General features: G+C 37.3%; 1 protein-coding gene across 1 annotated transcript in view; it reads left to right on the plus strand.

Moving 5' to 3' along the window:
• Window positions 1-17,605, plus strand: part of tmem65 (transmembrane protein 65) — a 57,850-nt gene extending 40,245 nt beyond the window's left edge. Inside the window, exons 2-7 of the mRNA XM_047384881.1 lie at window positions 3,936-3,980; window positions 5,554-5,621; window positions 5,748-5,802; window positions 9,764-9,806; window positions 10,361-10,466; window positions 12,384-17,605. Of these exons, the coding sequence (XP_047240837.1) occupies window positions 3,936-3,980; window positions 5,554-5,621; window positions 5,748-5,802; window positions 9,764-9,806; window positions 10,361-10,466; window positions 12,384-12,509 (443 nt within the window). The 3' untranslated portion in view covers window positions 12,510-17,605. The remainder of the gene's footprint in view (window positions 1-3,935; window positions 3,981-5,553; window positions 5,622-5,747; window positions 5,803-9,763; window positions 9,807-10,360; window positions 10,467-12,383) is intronic.
• Window positions 17,606-17,947: the final 342 nt, after the last annotated feature.

The raw sequence follows: 17,947 nt of genomic DNA on the forward strand, positions 1-17,947 counted from the left end.
CCGTCACTGTTTTGTGTTTTTGTAGTTTTAGTTGTTTTTATTTCAGTCAAATAATGGACCAGTCTGCCCCTAAGCGCTTTGTGTAGAACCTCTGTAGAATTCTGAATATTAAAACATTAACATGCAACATCTGAGATGGTCTAATATGTTGCTGTTGTAGATATGGGGGCAGTACTAGCCTTTTTAAACATCAGTGTCGGTCTTTAAGTTGCTTCACCTGTGATGTAGTGTTATTTGGTAAAAGAGCGCTGCTGTTTGAAGTCGTTTGCCAACTTGGGTCAAGATGAAAACAGCTCAGTTTATATTGATTTTGATACAAATGAAACTATTGATTTTATGGAATTGTCAGTTATTTAAATGGTGTTTCTGCTTGAAATGATCACCCCTACCTATGGGGTTACCACAAATTAAGGATGTTGAATCCATTTGCTGAAAAACAGAATAATCAGTCAGGGTTTGGATCTTTGCCATGGATACCCCTTCCCCTTCCTCCTTTTCTATCTCCAGTCTAATCTTCATAGCCATTCACCTGGTGATGTCCTCAAATTCATGTTTATACTGAATAAAGATTTTTGTCGCTCCTGCCCTGCCAAGAGGCATTATCATCACCCTGAAAACAAGCCATTTTCCATTAATGAAATAAGCCTTCAGAATTGAAATGACCACCTGGGAATGTACTGTAGGGGTAATGATTGTAATCTTCCCTGCTTCTTCAGCTGACAGGTAAACCCATATTATCATTACCTGAAGGAAATTTCTCATCTCCTTCAGTCACTCATCTTTATGTGTTATTAGTTTTCCAAAAAGCAAAAATTCCTTAATCATCACTAAAAAAATAAATCCGTAGTTTCTTTTTTGTGTAGGTGAGTTCTGTTTTCTCAAGCCAATTTGGTATAGTTTGCTCAGAAACATTGATTTTATTCTACTCCCGTTTATTTTTCCTGCTGGTCTTTTCCCCTCATTTAAAGGTACAGTGCCAGCCATATTTATTAGCATCCCTGGTAGAGATGTATAAAAACCCTTCCCGTGAGGTTACTGTAGCAACACAACCTCACTGCTAAAAATGGAAAAATCCAACCTTTGATGTAAGAACATTTGTTCAGTGAGGAGAATAAATCCCATATTAATAGGTAATTATTTTTAACAAAACCAGTGGTTGCATAATTAATTGTTCTCTTGCCGCCAATAATTACCATGGGGGACCATGGAAGAAGATTGATTTTTGGGTCTGGTGCACCGTTTCTGTTAATTGGCCACATGTTTTAGTTCCAGGGCCTGTGTGAAGAACCAGTAACCATCTATTTTTAGTTTACTGGTGTAGTCTACCCGATTTCGATTTAAAATATCCTTGTATTTATGATGCGTTACACAGTAACAAGGTTCCAAGAACCTATGAGGAGAGCGGTCCTAATTCCTAGATTAGTGAGTTTTGGAGATTTGATGCAGTGTTTGGCAGGATACATAATCCCAGAACCATGCATGGAAATTCGACATGCTAATATGTTTGGCCAGGTGCACCTGTTGCTTGGTGAGTGTTTTCAGTGTCCAAGATTTCAAAGCTCAGAAAGAAAAGGTCGAACATTGCGATGAATGGAAAGGTTGAGAAGCAGAAGAGTGCTGAGAGGAAGGAGGTTAATATTATCGACATATGCGTTATGCTGATGGAGTGCAACCCTGGCTCTTTAGATCAAACTAACAGGGTCAATTAAAATAAAAGGACCTTCTTAAAGGACTTCTAAAATCATTTCTCGTTATTTTAACCAGCAGCTCTTGTTTGAAGACCTGTTTGGTTGCAACCAGGTAGAAAGCTCTAAGTTCTACTAGTGATCCGTTTTTATACTGGAGGTTTATTTTCACCTGTAAATATGTAGAGATATTAACTCTAAAAATGCCAATTAAAAGCTAATTCTGTGGTTTCTTTCCAATACTCAATCTTTTGAAAAGAAACGTCAGTAAATGCAAGTAAATTGTCAGTAAATCAAATTTGTTTCATAAATCCATAATATTTTCAAATAACTATTGTGAATTGTATTTTTTTAACGGTATGTCCAATTTTAATGAGGTTAAATGAGTTTATCTTGCCTATTGCCAGACACACTGACAGGATGGTTTCAAACGAACCGTTTCTATAGTTGCTCTGACAGGGATGTTTTTTTGCAGGAATGTAAGTTTGTTCTCAAAGAAATGTTTTAGGACAGATTTAATAGCCCAAATGTCCAAATTACTTTCTGTTAGAAATTAGTTATTCAGTTTGATCTGATTAGTTATTAATCAAATTAGTAATTTGATTTATTTAATCAAATTATATTTCATTATTTTATATTTCTTTATATTTTTATATTTTATATTATCTTTATATTTATATTCTCTTTTCTATTCTCAGAAAAAGGGGGCGAAATTCTTTCTAAAATGAACCTCAGCCTTGGAGGAGAGACGTGCAGCTGTGTTGGTGGTTGTTCCTGTCCCTGACGTTTGGCTCATTATTCCAGCAGCAAACACTCTTCCCTCTGTCTGAACTCCTGGCCTGAGTCTCCCTTGTTTTCCCAAAACGCAGGGACACTTATGAGAGACTAGCCCACACTCTCAGAAGGCTGGAAGTGATGATCTCAGCAGATTAATCTGTACCTTTAATTGACTTTTCCCTATAATTGGTATCTGATTGCAGGCAGCCCAAATACCGCATTTCTAATTAGTCAGTTCAGTGACCCCAGACAATAAATTATTCAAGATATACTCTCGAATAATAATACTGTTCTTAAAATAGAAAATCAGGTGTCACACAAATAAACCTGAACTTTTCTCTCGTTTAAGTGAGTGGTTTGGCAGTTTTATAACTGATGAATATCTCTGTTCTTGTAATGCCCTTGGATGAATAAGGTGTGGGAATATTCTGTGGAAGGGTTTTCAGCATCACAGGCTATAATAATCATAAATAAATTGAATTAACGTCATGATTCCTTTTATACTTTTCTTAGAATGTTACAAACATTTAGCAGATGATGTAGCCGTGTTCTCATTTAAAGAAACTAGTTCCTCCAAGCTTTTTCAACACTGCATGAACCTTTTAACCAATCAGTTGGGTCTTTCTGTTTTTTGAATTGTTAAAAATCAGGGGTGCACTGATTGTGGTTTTCTGGCGGATTACTGATCTTTGAAAAGCCTGACTTGACTTGGTTTTTTTTTGGTTTGTTTTTATAACCAACGCTGTCAGGTGTTATATGGTCACAATAGACCTTCAATAGTCCAATCTCATTTTATTGAAAAACTTTGAGAAATACCTGTGAAATCATGCAACCTGTTTTAACTGCACACCAGGCAGTGCTCTCAAATATAAATGAAAGGTTTACAGCATTGCATTCATTTAGTCTTTCATTTATCACATTTTAAAAAGAAACAAAACTTGCACAGCAAGTTAGACAAGTAGATGAGATCGGTTTCACATGCAAGTATCAACTGGTCACCGATCTACCAAAATTATGGAAATCAATCGGCCAGCCATTGATCGGTGCACCCCTATTAAATTGCTCGACTTGCTGTTTGGTTTCATCTAATTTGTCAAGTGACAACAATCTTTGCATCTCCTAATTGTTTTCTACGTGGTATCATTAGGGTTGAAATTTAATTGAATGAAATATATATTTATTTTAAAGACACATTGCCATGGAGACCTCGTATTATTTTTAGATTATTGTTGTTGGTCCAGATCCAAAGCAAAACTTCCTAAAGACACTTTTTCAGCTCTAATGGTGAGTCTTGGAGACACAGAAGCAGTAGCGTTCGGCTGAGGAGCTCTGTCTGAAGCATCGGCAGAGGATGTAACTTGTCAAACAGAAGAGTCAACGACGATGTGCAAACTGTTTGTGTTGCAGCAGACTCCAACCTCAGCTGTTAATGAGAGAAATTCTGATGTTTTCCTCTTTTTTTCCCCTCCTCAGAGACTCTGGAGCCTTCATCGCTAACTGCAGCCCAGATCAGATATGGTGAGGGATGAAATCTGCTGCACACACATTGATGCACACAAACACAAACCCTGTTTGGTCTTTGTATCTAAAAAACACAGATTGACAAGCCTTCATCAGTGATTTCCACAGTTCAGCCTGAATGACTTTACTAGCTCACTAGACTGATAATGATGTACTGTGCTCACAAAGCAGATGAAAGCTGTCTGAGTAAAACACAAACCATACATATTTTGTCATTCATTTTTTTTCCTTTCTCCTCTGAATAAGATAAACTCTGTTCAAAAAATTTCCTCAAAATGTTATTTATCTGCTATAGAAAATTTTGACGTGTGCACCAGAGTTAAAGGCAGAAATGTAAATGTTTAAATCACTTTTTGTGTTCATCGAGGCTCTTAGGTTGTTTAAAACGCGAAGGTTGAAGTAGCTATGGATGGTGTACAAGACCCACAGAAGATTCATTCACTGTACAGCCAAGTACGCAGATTATTACAAGTATTTGTACACTGAAAGAAGTCAGAGTAAATAATTTGCATGATCTATAAGCAAAATATTATCACAGCACTATGAAACAACATGGTGTTATAGGCAGTCTCCAAAAGGAAATGAATGTATTTACTTAAAACAGAACAGAAAGGAAAATAAAGAGGCGGGGTTTTGGACAAAATATTTCTCTGCTAAAATTATCATTCTAAATAAAATGGATGCCAGAAAAATAAATGCATCTATATTCTGTCATATTGTGGAATATGTGTTAGCAGTGGTGTAGAAATGTTTGATGTTGCTTGGAGCAGCAGCAGCAGAACCCGTTGGATCCGGACCAAGATGAAAATATTACAAATATTTGGGCTGTTTTCTGAGCAGTGAAAGAGACATGAGTATGGTCATATTATTGATCTCTGCAGGTTTCAGAACCAACCATTTCATGTTGACCTACTCCTATTCAACACAGTACCTCTGTAGTAACCACTGAGTAACTGTTTGTTTCTCATGGTGGTCCAGTGTTGTGATGAGGAAAATGTTTTTTGAAACTTCTCTAATGTAATAAAGACAATTAGTTTTTCCTTTTTATTATCTGATTTAATTTTAGGCCCCATTTCCATTCTGGTTCCCAACCCCGTTTAGACCTTTTATAACATATGAGAGATTCTGACCTCTGAACAAACCAGGGTAACTTGGGGCGACCTCCTGATAGTGTTTGGTTGGTACAGGAGTCACACAGCCACGTTTCCATACAGTAGACTATGAGTAGATTATAGTAGCTTACTTTTAAATCACAGGTTTAAGTGTGTAGGAAGAGATCTGAATGTGAGTATAAAAGGAAGCATGATTTGTAAAGAAACTCCTCTTCATGCCTCTTAGAAGTCTGAGCCAGAGAACTATAGCAAATGTACAATATGGAGAAGGAGCGACCTGCAACCAAACAGCCATGAACATGGAAGCAGCCTGCTTAAAAACATTGCAAGTAGAGGTTTGGAGTTAGGGTTTTTGGACTTATTCCACATATTCTAATGTGTACACTGTTTTGAAAATGTAACTATAAAGATCAGGTTTTCTATAATTCTTGTTTCTTTGCCCTCTTGTTGGTTTTCAGTTTTATTCCACAACGCCGTCCCTTTTATCGGATTTGGCTTCCTGGATAATGCCATCATGATTGCAGCAGTAAGTAAAGTTATAAGAAAGATATTTTTACCATTAGTTGCTTGTAAGGGGATAAAAATCTGCCTTGTATGGATGTGTTGACATGTTTAGGAGGTATTTTTGACCTCATTTTGTTGTGTTCTGCAGGGAACACAGATTGAACTCTCCATCGGAGTCACTCTGGGGATCTCCACCATGGCTGGTATGAACAGATCAAGTAGCCTGCAGTGAAGTCCCATTATTATTTAAATGAACTTCTTATCTGGGTGGCTGGGTCCTGGTGTCTTTAAATAATGAATCATTCGAGACAGCTGAAAGCAGATAATTATTAGTCATTTATCGACCACAATCCCAAACATTGTCTCTCCATGTTTTTATGCAGAAGATAATTCTCTATGATTCTATACTTCCATTTGATGTACAACATTTTATGTTTTTATTAATCATCCAACATTATCTAGACAAGCAATCTGTGTTTGGATCAGTGTTTTCTGCTCATCTTTAGTCTACACTTTAGAAAGAAGTCTACATTCTAGTCTCACAACAGTGTAGAAATTTACTCTGAATTAAAATCTGGGATATTTACATATTTTAGTTGGTTTTCTTCATTAGTAAGAACCAGTCAGATTTTTGTTTGTAGTTGGTTACAAACAGCACATTCAATGAGGAACGAAGGAATTAAAGCTGTAACTAATCAGTGATGCAGTGTATTCATCTCAGGGTGAAATAGTTGTTCTTGTGGTCTTAGACCAAGTCTCCTTCCTTTGTGTCCTTTGCCTCTTTTCAATTCATGGTTCCAATACCGCACGGCTCCACTCTGCTCTACCTCGCTCCACTTGGGGCTTCGTCAGCTTCTAGTTCTGTGCAAAGTAAACTAATCACTCATCGTAGCACATTGTGTCCTCTTTAAACAGCGAAGTGACGGAGTCCAGACCACCCACCCGTCCTCAACTCGTGTAATGATGACATTAAACGGCCATGATTTCAAACCACCGCCACGGCTTCATTTAGACCGCTTGGGCCATTGTGGTCCTTAATATTTTTGTAGTCGTTCTTGAGTTTTTCCAACTGATCCCAGCACCGAATGCGAAGTGTAGTTAAATCTGTGGTTTTTCATTCTCTGCGCTGCCTCGGTGAACACTTTCTCATGCTGCTGACATAGGGCTGACCACGCTCATGGCCAATCAGTGAACAGAAGTCTGTTCACGGCATATGCCGACCTAACTCAGCTGATGAGCAGGTACCAAAAAAGCCATTACCGGGCCAAAAAAGCCAGTATTGCAAAGGGTTGCAAAACGGGCCGAGTGGAATGGAGGCAGCCAAATTAGAGCCCATGGAAGAGGGGCATTAGTGGAGATACTCGATCACTCAGAGTGAGGAGGCTCGCATGTTTTATAGTTTAGTTAAGAAGAGTTGGCTTCCCTGTGTGATCCGTCTTTCTTCATCCTTCTGTACCTGTGAGCAGGTGTCTTTTAAAAACCTAAAGCAAACTGATTACATCTGCAAATAACAATAAATTCAGTTCATATTAATCTTTGGAAGAGTGGAGTTTCTCGTCAACCTCAAACATTTTACATTCGTCTGTCTTCTCTAAGTAAACAGGGTTTCCCAGCATAGTGCAGACGGGGATGACCAAAGCGGCAAAGATGTAATATTTAATTTTCCAGATACGCCAAATGCAGATTATTTAAAAAATAATCCACATAAATACCAAAATTAGGCAACTACACAGAAAACAGGAAACTGTAAGTAGAAGACATTTTTACTTCTTAATATAACTCAACTTTAAATTAAAAATATTTAACCCGTTAACTCAATGAATTTAGAATCACTTTACATTTATTACACTTAAAGAATATAATAAACAGTTGCATAGTGAAATATTTTAGCAGCTTATTTTTCCAGTTACATTGTCCTCAAATTGAAATACAAATTCAAATAATTGCACACCTCTAACAAAATCATTTCTGCACGTCAGATACGTAGATGGTGTGCTATAATCAATCCTCCCAGAGCTTGACTATTGGATTTTTATAAAACTTCAGAGAAATTAGTTATTATACATGGTTGATTTTTCAGATTTTTGATTGGATTTGCTTTAAAAGAAACATTAAATTGCTAATTTAAAATAAGAGAAAACGCAAACAGAATTAGATTATTCTCCACTAAACATTAGTAAGTAAAGCAGATCTCTCAGGATCTAGGCAGCCACATGACTCTCTCCAGATGGTCTGCTTTCTGGAGTCTAAATGAGGAGACCGTAATATCAGATTTTAAAGAAAAATGTGTTATGACTTAAAAACCCTGCAGTCACTGCTTTTATCTATCCTGGAGTTTCAGAAGTAGATTTCATGCCCAGAACCAGTTCCTCCTTTTTCCATCTCAGCTTGCAGAGAGATTTTTTTGTAGCTAATATGATGTTCACCAATAGTATGAATGAAATTAATTTTTTTTTCCCTAATCTTGTTATGTTTTATTGCCACACAGCCGATTGTCATCACGATGCCATTTCTGGGTCTCAGTTTGGGTCTTTATTATGTTGTGAAAATCATAAAGGCACTGGAGTTTGCATTCTCCTGCTCTTCACTGCTAGATTATCCCGTTTCCATGGTTACTTGGCTCCCAATACCTCTGCAAAGTGCAAATCAGAGTCTGAAGACGGGCTTCAGATCAGTTGCTCCTCTCTGTTGCCTCCATCCATGCAGGACCTGCTTTTATATTTGTTTTGTCATTGCCCAGCCAGTTGAGCGATCCAATTTATTTCCTTATTTTATTTGGACAGAGACGCTTCCAGGGTTCACTGTCAGTGACTCCTGCTTCCTCACCCGTTTCTCCACTGTGCCCGTCATTCCGGTGAAATGAGGTGAGACAGAATTGCCATCTCCCTTTATTATCGTCAGGAAGTTTCTCTTTGAAGGGAATTCACATTGAAGCCGTCCATCTGGACACTTAAATCCTGCAGGAATATTACTGCCTTTAACTTGGAGGCTTTCATTCCTCCGGAAATTCATTGAAGACAAACCAACCACACTTCTCACCCTAACAGTTTTAATGAGCAAAAACGCATTGAGCCATATTCTCATCCACCCACTGTGAAAATGCAACCCACAGTGTTAATTATTCATAGCTGTTGGGTTGATGTTGATGTCGTACATTAGAGGAGAGTTGTTTGAAAGCTTTGACTTTGCTGACGGTTGAACCTCAAAGACAGAAGGGAAACAAGTTGACTGGTGACTTGGTGATTTTCCAAAAGTTCCCCTTGTTCTATAAAACTTTCACACCTTTTCTCACCTCAAATGAGTTTAATCTTATGTTTTACTGCTATGATCTGTAGTTTTGATTATTAAAATATTCCAGGCTGGTCATAGACAATATGGCACAGAGAAATGTAGGATATATTAACTTTATCCTGTGAAGGAGCGGCCTACACATGGATAAAGACTCAGGATTAGGCTCATTTTCCTGGTAAGATTTGAATCACCTATTCAAACATATCTTCTCGGATGCTGAGCCAGGCGATGGTTTCAGCCGCCGCACGGCAGGCGAGATTTATTTCCTCCAGCTTATCTCAGGAGCTGCTTCGGAGTTTTCAGGATTAGAGTGTCTACAATCTGTTATCCTTCTGTTGGATAGTGAGGAAAAAATAAGGCATCAGCAACGTTTCACTTAATTAACAACGATCCCATCCAATATTCTGTCTATCATGCCTAAAATATCTCTGATAACATCTATGCCCCAAAAATATTTTGTTTATGATCCAGACTTTATTAAACCCCAGTTTAAGCTTCTGGCATCAGGAAAATCAGAGTCGAAACCTCAAAACTTTAAAAGCTTCTAAAAAAGGGTTAAAAAAAAATAATCAAAAATCAAACGAAACATCCTAATAAGATGCATTGGCTGTTCGAGACGTTGAACCAATCCTCAATGAACTTCAAACTACCAACTGCTGAACTCAGCAGTAGGTAGTTTCTTTTAAACATATTTACCACTTGATGTGGCTTCTATGCTAAATCTGAATTGTTCCTTGCTCCTTGGATAAAGCCGTCTCAAACAGCGTCATTAACTAGGTTGCTGCAGAAATGCCACAGAATCCCACATCTAGAATATTTCTAGATGTAAAATCTTCAGCAGCAATCAAAGCGTTTCTCTTTGTTTTTGTGCAGCTGCAGCTCTGGGGAACCTGGTTTCAGATCTGGCAGGTCTCGGGTAAGCAGCATTCCAACATCCTCCAAAAACTGTTTAATTTAGAGAGAGATGTGTCAAATCTCGTAAAGTTTTGTGCAGTTTGAAGAAGTGCAAGTTTATAGCCGCTCTAAATTAATAAGTTAAGTTTGCTTTCTCTTATATTTCCTCTTGTGGAATGCTGATAGCTTTTTTAAATTAAAAGGACTAAATATGATTTTAGGTTGTCATTGATGCACTCAAACACTCAACATTTGGAAGTTGAGTGTTTGTTTTCTTCTTATATTCCTAAAAGAAATAACAATCTCCTTCAAATTACATATTGGCCATGTTTAGATGTGTTAATTTTTCAGTACTTGTTTTGCTGCAGCCTCATTATTATTAAGAGGCATAGTTGTCTTAATTTTTAGACATGAGTGTCAAACCATAGTGTTATGGGTTTATGTCCTTAATCAATATGCTGTATTGCTTTTAAATGATTCCACATGGTCATTAATTTAGTTTTTTCTTGGTCATCAGGAAAATAACTTTTATAGAAATTATTGCCATGAAAGATGTGTGTGTGTGTGTGTGTGTAGACTTGCAGGTTACGTGGAAGCTCTGGCTTCCAGATTGGGGATGCAGGTTCCTGATCTGACACCCAAACAGGTGGATATGTGGCAGACCAGGCTCAGCTCTCATATGGTGAGATAATTAAAAATCTTCCCAAAGTTTTTATTGTTTTGTTATCTCTTGGGAGAGAGGTTTAGGGACAACCAGATGTTCTTGGTTAACATGAATCTCTACACAACTGAAAAGCTTTTTTTTTTTTTTTAGATTCCTAATCAGAGAAAATATTTAAGGAAAGCTCATGTTCAGTAGATTTGACATATTTTACATTTAAAGGGTTTCATGGTGGTGAACCACAATCCATTTCCACGTTCGAAGTTGAAATCATTTTTTAAAGAGCCTAATTGTTTGGGGAAAGCCAAGCATTACAGCCCTAAAGTTGCAGAAAAGTGTGGAAACAAGAAAAAGGGGATAAAGGCAGAAAACTGTTGTCTGAGTGGTAGTAGCTTGGAGAACTAACAGACCGGCACCTTACTGAGGTATTTAAAAGGTCTCTGCATAAAGACCTGTTCATGTTCCATTTACATACATAGATAGGTCAGCCGGTTCTAACCTTGTCAAGTGGTTACTGCCCGTTGGCTTTAAATTGATTTATTAAGTTGGCAGTGCAGCCACTATTAATCAGTTCTGACATAGCTTCCAAATTCAGAGGAAAACTGCCAACATGGAGAAGGAGGAAATGTTCATACATTAATAGAGGCACCGCAGTAGATGGAGGTGGTCTTTGTGGTCATTAGTTACATGGTGGCACAAGGATAAAGAAGTTCCTCATTTATTTCTTTAATCACACGAGCTTTACAGTGTCACAAGATTAGCGGTTGTATTGCTCCATTTGTTGCGTTTGGGTACGCATCTGCAATCTCCCTTGTGATGGACTAAAATATACACAAAATGAACACAGAAAATGGACAGAAGACTCAGTTCATATGTGTCAGCGTATTTAACGTTGAGCATAAATGGAACTTAAACCTGGTCTGCCTAACTGCTTGTGACAAATATCAAATAAAAGAAGAAAAACCTTTGGATCTTAACTGAACGGTTCAGGAAGCCGTGCAGCTATTTTGTAAAACATCTGGCAGTGAATGGAAGCAGCTAAAAGTCCCACTTTTCTAAACATAATCAATTCAATGTTTTATTAATGAGGAGTTAACCCTATTTCTGTAGCTATCTATGTAGCTCTTAAAATATCATTACAAGGACAACATCTGTCTCACCACTCATATTCTAGAACTGTCTAAGCTCGTCTACTGTTGTTAGTTTTGGCGTTAAAACATCTCTTCCAGCTACACATCCATTGGGAATGTTTCCCTAAATAAGGAAGTTTTCTATGGTGAAAAAATTCAGCTTCTGTGAGTCTCCAGTTAAACTGTATGGCTATTACTGTCTGGTGGTTCCCAAGTACATAGACTCTCAATATGTAGTAATTCCCACAGTGCAGCGTCAGTTTGACCAAACAGGTTCTTGGCATATCTGATAAGTAAGAAAATCATTTTCTATTAATATTACTATCAAATTTTCAAGTATTTCAGCACCGGAAAAATTTCGTGATATGGACTTTAATGTGTTCTTTATGTACAGCAGCAATTACAACAAGTATTGATGTTAAATATCCTTGGAATAGAAGACACTATGGAAGATATGCCATAATGTGGTGCCAGAAAGGACTAGAAAGGATCCAGAGGCAGAAGAACGTTTGGCGACCAACATTCAGCGAAATCAGCGGGCATAATTTTTCTGGGAACCAAAAAAGAAGCGTAGCATCCTATTTAGTGTATCCAAAGAGATTAACCTATAAAAGAACTGCAACCAACCACCAACTGCTGCACTAACACTACCCTGCTATGAATAATACATTTCAACTGAGTCCTGCTGCAATAGAACTGTATTATAGCAGAAGTTGTCATCATGAAACCTGTTTTCACAATATCAGCGGTTAGGTTTCAGGAAATTGTTTGTAAAGTTTAAATTTAACTCCGCCTCCGCTTCCTGCAGGGTAAAGCCATCGGCATCACCATAGGCTGTATTCTGGGAATGTTCCCGCTGCTTTTCCTGAGTGATGACGAGAAGAAAGAGGCAGAAGCACAGCCCTGCAGCGATGCAGCATCACACTCCTCCTAACAATCGGCTTCATCCATCACATCTCAAATTGGATTCTGTTTTATGTCATCATTACAAAAGAGTATTTAATGATTAAGATTCCCTGCCTTGCTACTCGGGTGGCTTTCACAATCTGGCTGCTCTTGAATTCAAACAGCAGTATTGAAATTCTTCTTCTTCTGATTCTTGCCATCTATTGAGTCAGGTTCTCAGTTACCCAGAGATCACATTTATTTATATTCAGGAAAGATCACCTGCATCATGGGCTCTTGTTCCTTATTGATTTTTCCATCAGCTCCTTGAAGATGGATTGTTGGCATTCAAAGAAACACTAAAACAATTTTTAGTCTGCAATCCCTCCAGAGGTTCTTGCCTGAAATCAATTTATTTTAAAGCAACATGTTTACTTATGTAAAATCATTTAAATTTTCTAGATGTATGATTTGGATAATATTTTATAGTACAGTGAACCTATATTTATTAAAGGAAGTTATTAATATCAGCTTGAATTACCTACTTGTTGGCACAGCAGCTGCCAAACTCTCCCGAAGATTCATGCACACTATTTCAGCTCTATTATGTTGGCTGTAGAATGAATCAGATAAAGGCTAATGCTGTCATGATGACAGTTAAGGGCCTAACTTTCAGTTTTTGACATTAGATTAGTTATAGCTTGACTCATAAGATTGTTTTAAAGACAATGAAAAGGATGTTATGGTCCACCAACAAGGAAGCTACATGGTTTCCCACAGTTGGGCTCTTGATAACAAGTAGTTTAGTTGCTGATTTGTTTTGTTTCTGCTTCGTTTTTGTGCAGCAGAGATTATGTGACCTGGTTGGCTTTTATTCTCGATCGTCCTGACTTGCAGAAAGTTGCTCGACTTTAGCTCAACTGTCGAACTTGACATTCTGCATTCATGACAAATACACCCAGAAAACATATATATGGGGAGTTTAACAGTAATCAGTCTAGTGACTTCACTTTAAATTATGGTACACGTTAGGGATTGTCTGGTATGAGATTAAGTAAGTATGACCTCGAGTAAAAATACAGCAGTATCAAGGTGTAGTTTAATACAAAATGTGTGACATGATCTAATTGCTTCTATTTAAAACAGAAAAGCGCCAACGATTCCTATTATACATATCGTTGTAATAACGCTATCAATAATTCTAAATTTGTTTTGGGGTTGTTTTCGCAAAAAAAGAAATAGTGGGGATAAAATGTTATTGTGCAGAATAGTTTATATTTTTGACGTTTGGCTCCATCGAGGAACTTGAAGGACAAGCAGATTTTAGCTGATTCATTAGTCAAGCTGTCCGCTGGGCTAACCAGCCTGCAGTCGTCTGCTTATCGGTCATGCTACTTGTAGCTTGCTAACTGTCGTTACATTAGTGATGGGGAGCGCTTCTTTAGTTTTCACTTGAGAACCTTGTTGTCTTTCTCAAGGCTGGACTTATTTCCAAGCAAACTAATTCGTCTTTCTTCAGCCAGCTAGCTAGAAAGGCAAAATAATTCAAGTCATTTCTATGCAGTCGACTGATAGAAATAAAAGAATGCTTGTCATGTTTGCTTTTCTTGATTCAGCTTTTCTCCTTTTATAATTAGTCAAATGTTTGATGCTCAAAACGCACAAAGGCCATGAAAGCCGCCTGAGTAGCTTTAAAAAGGAGGAAGCACTCACCTGCAACTGAGTCCTCCTCATTCCAATTATTCCCCACAAAGGGAGGATCAACAGCCAGTTGTCCCATTTAACCAATAACCAGGACTGAAAGTGGTCAGTAGGTAGCGACTGTAAACAGGAAAGTCACACATTTTTTATTTATAATTTTATTTGCCACCTTAAATATTATGACCTTTTTCCACTCTAGTTAACTAAAAGGAAGCACATAAGATTTATTTTTGTCATGAAAAGACACTTTATAGTTTTGGAAAACTTCATCTCAAACACTATTTATTCATTAAGATGGTAATCATTACTTCAGAGGCAAACTAACGTCTTGTGCATCTTGAGCCTTTGATAAAATAATGAAAATAGAACAGGAACAATGTTGTCTGCTACCTCGAGGTATAATGTTGTCGTTTCTGCATGAAGAACTGATGTAGCTGCATATTCTAAGTTATATCAGGTGTGTTTGTTTTTCAGTTTGATAAGGAATGCTCCTCGGATGCTTTGTATGGCTTGATATCAGGAAACAGGCATTCAGTGGCAAGACACTATTTGGAAACTGAAGTTTTTTGTTGTAATTTTGGCTTTTTCTCTTTTCAAGGTTTTGTATCTGCTTGTTTTCAGTTTTTTTCTACCCTTTCTTTCGTGTTCAGCTCCTTTCTCTCACACAGGTGCTCAACTTGAGTCCCACCATCTGTGTAATTTAATTCTTTAGAAATGATCAGAGGAAGCTTCAGATGGTTGAGATTCCTCTGTCCAAAACCATTTATGCAAAGAAAAAGGGTTGGTCTTTGTTTCTGTGTTTTCTTGGTGTCTTACACAGCAACACATCAGCAGAACGTCAAGGTGCTTATAGTCAAAACAGCAGTGATGTGTTTCATCCTTTGTTTTTATTTTCCTGCTTGAATGGCTGCTGTCAGGAATAGTGCTTATTGTGTTTCAAACTATATGCAGGTGCATTTCAGTAAATCAGAATATCATCGAAGAGTCTATTTATTTCTGTAATTCAATTAAAAAAGTGAAGTTTTTATATTATATAGAATCTTTACATGCAGCGATATATTCTAATGTATATTTGTTCATTTTAATGACTGTATGTTGCAGTTATTGAAATATTTGCTATTGCATATGGCAGGGTAATGGCATAAAGCATAAATAAGGATTTGTAATGCAGTAATACCAGCCTACTGAAAAGCACCTATATGCTGGACAGTATATCCACTCAATACTTGGTCAGAGATTGCATCGGGTAGAGACAATCAGCCTGTGGCTCTGCTGAGGCATTGAGGAAGCCCAACTTGCTTCAGTGGTGGTTTTCTGCTGTGTTTTTATTGTTGGAATGGTGTCTCTCACCTTTCCTTAGACATTACCTTTGGATTACTGGCCAATCAAGTACAGTGATCACCTCAAGTCTGTGTTTATCCCTGTTCCTTGAACACTTTTTCTGTCACAGTTTTTCCCTCCACTGAATTTTCCGTTCATATGCTTAGAATACAGCTGTTTGCACAGCCAGCTTTACTGTCTTTGTGAAGGGCGTCAGGGACTGTATGTTGGACAAGTATTAAGTGAGGAGTCTTCCCCATGGTTGTGTAGCCCATAACCGGTCCAAAACCTAACATTTCTGTCTTTTTAGAAAAAGAAACAATGGTTTTATGTAATATTCAAATTATCTGAGAAACACATTTTGAGGGTTTCATCAAATGTGAGCCACAATCATAATTGAATCTATCACCCTGAGTACAATACTTTGCAAACCTCTATGAAGTTATTCCAACTTATTGAAATGCACCTGTAAGAATAGAATGTTTCTTTTTCATTAGAATAATGTAGTTACAGAAATTATTTTCCTGGTGTGTTGCAACACCTAGTATATTGCTTGATTGTGGAATAACTGATGCAAACTCATCTTTAGTTTATACAGATGTTTTGTTTTTTTTCCAAATGATGCAATCATGCAGCAAAGAACAAAGCACCAGCCAGGAAATTACATTGCGATTGAAATTATTCTGATCTATAGAGAAGCTGAACTCCAAGTTAAAAATATATTTTTGTCGCAACCAGAACATCAATTATATCGACCTTAGAATTGAGAGTATATCTAGTGCACCGAGACATCTAAAAATCTGCTCGACTGTTTATTTAGGGAAGTGTGAGGATCTAAAAGGTACCTTGGATTGAGCGACTGGATCACACGTTGCTCTGTTATCTGTTCTGTTAGTTTCGGTCAACCTTGAACGAGTGTTTTACCTTTGACCCCCACATCTTAGAAAGCTGAACTTTGCTAAAACTCAGAGGATGTTATTAGTTATTTTATCTGCTTTTATTTAACAGATTATGTAACTTTACAGTGATGAGCACAAATCCAATGACTTTAAGATGAGAAGGATTTAAGGGCTAAAAGAAAAGTTCAACACTGCTCTGAAATTATTGCCCGTGAAAGCAGCTGTATGGGGCAAGACATGGAGGGGAATTACATGGTATTCCCGGCCTGTCTTGTTCAGACGAAGATTTGCTGTGAAGGATAATGAGCAATTTTTCAGTATTGTATTAAATTGTCAGTGAGAAGTTGACTAAAATAAATAGTATCCCGTTTGTCAGCATGAGCAACCTGAATTGTTTTCTTTTGCATCATGTTTACAGTAAGCATGCTTTTTTTAAAAGAATTAATAAAAATATAACAAACACATTTGCTTGGTTTAGGTTTTGAAGAAAAATAATAGTTTGAAGCATATGAATTACAAATATTCTTTTATGTCAAAGGAATGCAATGTTGTGCTGCCATCTTGTGGTCAGTCTGGAACAGCAGCTGCCACGCACTAAAAACATGTTTGTACTATGAAAGCTGTACTGTCTACACATACAGTGTTTTTTGCTAAATTGTGTGCAAAATAGTTATATAATAAACATAAGAACGTTTAGTTGTTGGTCTGCAGAATTTGATATCCTATAGGTTTTGTAACAAGTTGAAAACCTGCTTGCATTAAAATGTTGAATTTTCATATATTTAGTCATGTATGAACAGGTGAAGTGGATGATAAACATTTAAAACAAGCATTCTTTAGACATCTGATTCATTGTTTTGTATCAAAGCTAAAGCCAATCAATCATTGCATTATACGTTGCATAATCTGACTTGGTTAAAGGAATGATTGCCTTTTGTTTGACATTGCAGGTCTACCAATTTGTGGAGTCATTAAAAAAGCCAATCTTAAGAGAATCAAGTAACTACTTGTGCTTTTACACAAATTACAATATCAAAGTTCATTTAAATGATACATTCAAATAGTGAAACAAATGTGAACTTTCTTTATATACAGAGTGAGGATGATTATTATGGCTTGCAGCTGATGGAAACCCAGAATAATGTTTCCCAGAAAATTTTAATTTCACATAAACTAATTTGTAATCTAGAAATTTTATTTTAAATAAAACTGTCAGTGTACTGTACGTTGTAGTGTCTCAATCCTTGCATGAATTACTGCATTAATGCAGAGTGACATGGAGGTAGGTAGCCTGTGGCTCTACTCAGGTGTTCAGAAAGCACATGTTGCTTTAATAGTGGCCCTCAGTTCGTAGGCTGTAATGACTCATTTTCCTCTCAACAATACTCCATAGACTCTGTGTTTAGGTCGGGACAGTTTTCTGGCCAGTCGATCATAGTGATGCCACAGTCACAAAATCAGCATCTCCATAAAGCTAGTTAGCATGAGGAAACGAACATAAAAACGTCCTTCTGGACTGGCTTCCCAAATCCTCACCGACTGGACGCTTCCCACTGTACGTCTCCAT

Source organism: Girardinichthys multiradiatus, chromosome 13 (assembly GCF_021462225.1).
Source record: "Girardinichthys multiradiatus isolate DD_20200921_A chromosome 13, DD_fGirMul_XY1, whole genome shotgun sequence".
NCBI lineage: Eukaryota > Metazoa > Chordata > Actinopteri > Cyprinodontiformes > Goodeidae > Girardinichthys > Girardinichthys multiradiatus.